At 27.2% G+C, this 6,000-nt stretch overlaps 1 protein-coding gene across 1 annotated transcript in view; it reads right to left on the bottom strand.

Moving 5' to 3' along the window:
* LOC127711997 (uncharacterized) overlaps window positions 1–5,588 on the bottom strand; it is a 77,137-nt gene extending 71,549 nt beyond the window's left edge. Inside the window, exons 1-6 of the mRNA XM_052218155.1 lie at window positions 5,545–5,588; window positions 4,474–4,527; window positions 3,692–3,745; window positions 2,621–2,674; window positions 1,839–1,892; window positions 768–821 (exon numbers count right to left, since the gene is read on the bottom strand). Coding sequence (XP_052074115.1) covers window positions 768–821; window positions 1,839–1,892; window positions 2,621–2,674; window positions 3,692–3,745; window positions 4,474–4,510 — 253 coding nt within the window. The 5' untranslated portion in view covers window positions 4,511–4,527; window positions 5,545–5,588. The remainder of the gene's footprint in view (window positions 1–767; window positions 822–1,838; window positions 1,893–2,620; window positions 2,675–3,691; window positions 3,746–4,473; window positions 4,528–5,544) is intronic.
* Between the last annotated feature and the right edge of the window lie 412 nt (window positions 5,589–6,000).

Consider the following 6,000-nt stretch of genomic DNA (forward strand, 5'->3'; position numbering starts at 1 on the left):
TGTTGATAGAAGTGAAATGATCTGAACCAAAGTTCTAGTTTATAGTTTCTATATAAGGGGGAATATAATGACATACAATTCTATCCAATACTCCATTCACTAAGGATGATAGACTAGTGTACACATGACATTCGATTATTAAAGAGTTTTGACGACTTCACTAGCGTGCGTCTACAGATAACGTTGTTTTTTGTTTTTTTTTAATAAAAAAAATTTGTGAAAAACTTATGTGTAGGCACCTGCCTAAAGTGCCTAACGGCAGCTACGCCACTGCGCGGGCATTGGACATTAAGCAATCAACGATCAATCAATGCAAAATTTTATGATGATTGCAGACAAGCTATATTTTCCTAATATATATATATATATAAACCAAAATAATGCAGAAAAAACTGTAATCAAACCTGTAAGTACTTCAACACCATGCTCCTCTACAGCATCACTGGAAACAGCATGGGCTAATGTGTCTGAAACACCTGAAATGGAAAGAGTAAACACTTGTACCTAAATGTAAGTATTATCTTTTTTATAGTGTTTTCAATACAGTTTTTGTACTAAATCATGCAATCTTTCAAAAAAAAAAATATAGGATTTCCTCTTTTCTTGCAGAATGAATTAATATACCATACATAATCGGTTTAGATTTAAACAAATGTAAATAAAACACATAAATAATCAAAACCGAAAAAAAGATCGTACAGTGTATTTTTTATTTTTTTTTCATTCATCACATCCTTAGTACAAATGGTGGATAAAAAAAAACTAACCTATAGTAATATCTATAGCATCGGCTACTTCCTCCATGGGTACTTCTCTCAGTTCTATATAAAATAAATATAATTCTGCTATACAAGCGTAATGTGTTAGTGTATATGTATATGTATTGGTATATGGCGCGGAATCAGGGTCAAAAATATTTATTTACGTATATACATAATTATTTCTGTTCATACAGAAATAATTACGTATATACGTAAATCGAATTCCGTATATACAATTATGTATATACGTAAATAATTACGTATGTGAAGAAATATTATTGTATAAACGGAATTCGATTTACGTATATACGGAATTCTTTGTGTATATACGTTAATATTTTTGTATACTAGACATTAATACAACCTGCCAATGAAATTCATTGTTATAACATATTTCTGTATATACGTAATTCGATTTCTGTCTTTACGGAATTATTTCTGTATGTACGTAATTCGATTTCTGTGTATACGGAATTATTTCTGTTTATACGTAATTCGATTTCTGTGTATACGGAATTAATTCTGTATATACGTAATTCGATTAACGAATATACGTAATTATTTTTGTATATACGTAAATCGAATTATGCGTAAATCGAATTATGTATATACGTAAATAAGTATGTTTGACCTTCATTCCGCGCCATATTATGAACTCAAGCCGTATAAACATTTTGAAAATAAGAATATGAAATATATGTAGCGTATTCTATACATTCATGGACTCTGAAATATTGTGAAGTTAATACATTGTACAGGTTATCATTTACAATCGTGACTCGTGTGTATGTATATAAAATTGAATATTGTGTAAATATCATTATGATATTGTATGTACTTTATTAATATGTTATAACGTAAAGTTGTTACTGCATATTTAGAGACTTTGATATGTGTTTGTGTTATTTCGTTTGTATATCTTTACAATTTATAAAACTCATATTTTCATATGCATACAAAACCACCGAGAAAACACAAATTCATCCTTGATAATTTAATCTAATCAAAAGCTTTAACTTGAAGTGGATAACATAATAAATCTCATACATTGTACAAACTTTGGATCAAAATACCAACCTAAAGGAATAGCTGGAGCATCCGTGACATCCGTAATATTTCCATTTTCTAATTCTGTAAATATAAAATTACTCAAGCTTAAAATAAAATCAGTGATATTTTATTTCAGCACATGCATTATAAACGTTTTGAAAAATAGAAATATATTCATCTTTATGATGGATTTCGGTTGATTGAGGTAGATATAGATGTTTAGGAAAAATTTTATGAACCAATTGGCAAAACATAGAACTTAATATATTGTTTTTCTGAATCTAAAAATCATCCGATGGCCTGCTTGTTTCAAGATGTTCGAAAAATACGAATTACTTGTACAAACCTTATTTACATATATTATACAAGATTTACAGAATGTCAAACAGAAAGTTACACGACAAAAAGTCACAGACAAAAAGTCACGGACAAATAGTCACAGACAAAAAGTCACAGGACAAAAAGTCACAATACCGTTTTGTTATTATTTTTCATTGAACAAGAAAACACTCATTTTATAAATATTTGTTTGTTTTTTTTTTTGAAATATAATATATATCACAACTTTGTTATTAAAAGTTATTCAATAAATATCAATAATGATTAAAAAATTGTTATGAAAACAAAATGTCAAAAAAATTCCTTTGGATAATTAAAATTTAAAAAATACCATACATAATCGGTTTAGATTTTAACAAATGTAAATAAAACACATAAATAATCAAAACCGAAAAAAAGATCGTACAGTGTATTTTTTTTTTTTTTATTCATCACATCCTTAGTACAAATGGTGGATAAAAAAAACTAACCTATAGTAATATCTATAGCATCGGCTACTTCCTCCATGGGTACTTCTCTCAGTTCTATATAAAATAAATATAATTCTGCTATACAAGTGTAATGTGTGAGTGTATATGTATATGTATTGGTATATGGCGCGGAATCAGGGTCAAAAATATTTATTTACGTATATACATAATTATTTCTGTTCATACAGAAATAATTACGTATATACGTAAATCGAATTCCGTATATACAATTATGTATATACGTAAATAATTACGTATGTGAAGAAATATTATTGTATAAACGGAATTCGATTTACGTATATACGGAATTCTTTGTGTATATACGTTAATATTTTTGTATACTAGACATTAATACAACCTGCCAATGAAATTCATTGTTATAACATATTTCTGTATATACGTAATTCGATTTCTGTCTTTACGGAATTATTTCTGTATGTACGTAATTCGATTTCTGTGTATACGGAATTATTTCTGTTTATACGTAATTCGATTTCTGTGTATACGGAATTAATTCTGTATATACGTAATTCGATTAACGAATATACGTAATTATTTTTGTATATACGTAAATCGAATTATGCGTAAATCGAATTATGTATATACGTAAATAAGTATGTTTGACCTTCATTCCGCGCCATATTATGAACTCAAGCCGTATAAACATTTTGAAAATAAGAATATGAAATATATGTAGCGTATTCTATACATTCATGGACTCTGAAATATTGTGAAGTTAATACATTGTACAGGTTATCATTTACAATCGTGACTCGTGTGTATGTATATAAAATTGAATATTGTGTAAATATCATTATGATATTGTATGTACTTTATTAATATGTTATAACGTAAAGTTGTTACTGCATATTTAGAGACTTTGATATGTGTTTGTGTTATTTCGTTTGTATATCTTTACAATTTATAAAACTCATATTTTCATATGCATACAAAACCACCGAGAAAACACAAATTCATCCTTGATAATTTAATCTAATCAAAAGCTTTAACTTGAAGTGGATAACATAATAAATCTCATACATTGTACAAACTTTGGATCAAAATACCAACCTAAAGGAATAGCTGGAGCATCCGTGACATCCGTAATATTTCCATTTTCTAATTCTGTAAATATAAAATTACTCAAGCTTAAAATAAAATCAGTGATATTTTATTTCAGCACATGCATTATAAACGTTTTGAAAAATAGAAATATATTCATCTTTATGATGGATTTCGGTTGATTGAGGTAGATATAGATGTTTAGGAAAAATTTTATGAACCAATTGGCAAAACATAGAACTTAATATATTGTTTTTCTGAATCTAAAAATCACCCGATGGCCTGCTTGTTTCAAGATGTTCGAAAAATACGAATTACTTGTACAAACCTTATTTACATATATTATACAAGATTTACAGAATGTCAAACAGAAAGTTACACGACAAAAAGTCACAGACAAAAAGTCACGGACAAATAGTCACAGACAAAAAGTCACAGGACAAAAAGTCACAATACCGTTTTGTTATTATTTTTCATTGAACAAGAAAACACTCATTTTATAAATATTTGTTTGTTTTTTTTTTTGAAATATAATATATATCACAACTTTGTTATTAAAAGTTATTCAATAAATATCAATAATGATTAAAAAATTGTTATGAAAACAAAATGTCAAAAAAATTCCTTTGGATAATTAAAATTTAAAAAATACCATACATAATCGGTTTAGATTTTAACAAATGTAAATAAAACACATAAATAATCAAAACCGAAAAAAAGATCGTACAGTGTATTTTTTTTTTTTTTATTCATCACATCCTTAGTACAAATGGTGGATAAAAAAAACTAACCTATAGTAATATCTATAGCATCGGCTACTTCCTCCATGGGTACTTCTCTCAGTTCTATATAAAATAAATATAATTCTGCTATACAAGTGTAATGTGTGAGTGTATATGTATATGTATTGGTATATGGCGCGGAATCAGGGTCAAAAATATTTATTTACGTATATACATAATTATTTCTGTTTATACAGAAATAAATACGTATATACGTAAATCGAATTCCGTATATACAATTATGTATATACGTAAATAATTACGTATGTAAAGAAATATTTTTGTATATACGGAATTCTTCGTGTATATACGTTAATATTTTTGTATACTAGACATTAATACAACCTGCCAATGAAATTCATTGTTATAACATATTTCTGTATATACGTAATTCTATTTCTGTCTTTACGGAATTATTTCTGTATGTACGTAATTCGATTTCTGTGTATACGGAATTATTTCTGTTTATACGTAATTCGATTTCTGTGTATACGGAATTCATTCTGTATATACGTAATTCGATTAACGAATATACGTAATTCGATTAACGAATATACGTAATTATTTTTGTATATACGTAAATCGAATTATGCGTAAATCGAATTATGTATATACGTAAATAAGTATTTTTGACCTTCATTCCGCGCCATATTATGAACTCAAGCCGTATAAACATTTTGAGAATAAGAATATGAAATATATGTAGCGTATTCTATACATTCATGGACTCTGAAATATTGTGAAGTTAATACATTGTACAGGTTATCATTTACAATCGTGACTCGTGTGTATGTATATAAAATTGAATATTGTGTAAATATCATTATGATATTGTATGTACTTTATTAATATGTTATAACGTAAAGTTGTTACTGCATATTTAGAGACTTTGATATGTGTTTGTGTTATTTCGTTTGTATATCTTTACAATTTATAAAACTCATATTTTCATATGCATACAAAACCACCGAGAAAACACAAATTCATCCTTGATAATTTAATCTAATCAAAAGCTTTAACTTGAAGTGGATAACATAATAAATCTCATACATTGTACAAACTTTGGATCAAAATACCAACCTAAAGGAATAGCTGGAGCATCCGTGACATCCGTAATATTTCCATTTTCTAATTCTGTAAATATAAAATTACTCAAGCTCAAAAAATAAAATTAGTGATATTTTATTTCAGCACATGCATTATAAACGTTTTGAAAAATAGAAATATATTCATCTTTATGATGGATTTCGGTTGATTGAGGTAGATATAGATGTTTAGGAAAATTTTTTATGAACTAATTGGCAAAACATAGAACTTAATATATTGTTTTTCTGAATCTAAAAATCATCCGATGGCCTGCTTGTTTCAAGATATTCGAAAAATACGAATTACTTGTACAAACCTTATTTACATATATTATACAAGATTTACAGAATGTCAAACAGAAAGTTACACGACAAAAAGTCACAGACAAAAAGTCACGGACAAATAGTCACAGACAAAAAGTCACAGGACAAAAAGTCACAGGACAAAAAG

This window comes from Mytilus californianus, unplaced genomic scaffold (assembly GCF_021869535.1).
Source record: "Mytilus californianus isolate M0D057914Y unplaced genomic scaffold, xbMytCali1.0.p SCAF_8, whole genome shotgun sequence".
Lineage (NCBI taxonomy): Eukaryota > Metazoa > Mollusca > Bivalvia > Mytilida > Mytilidae > Mytilus > Mytilus californianus.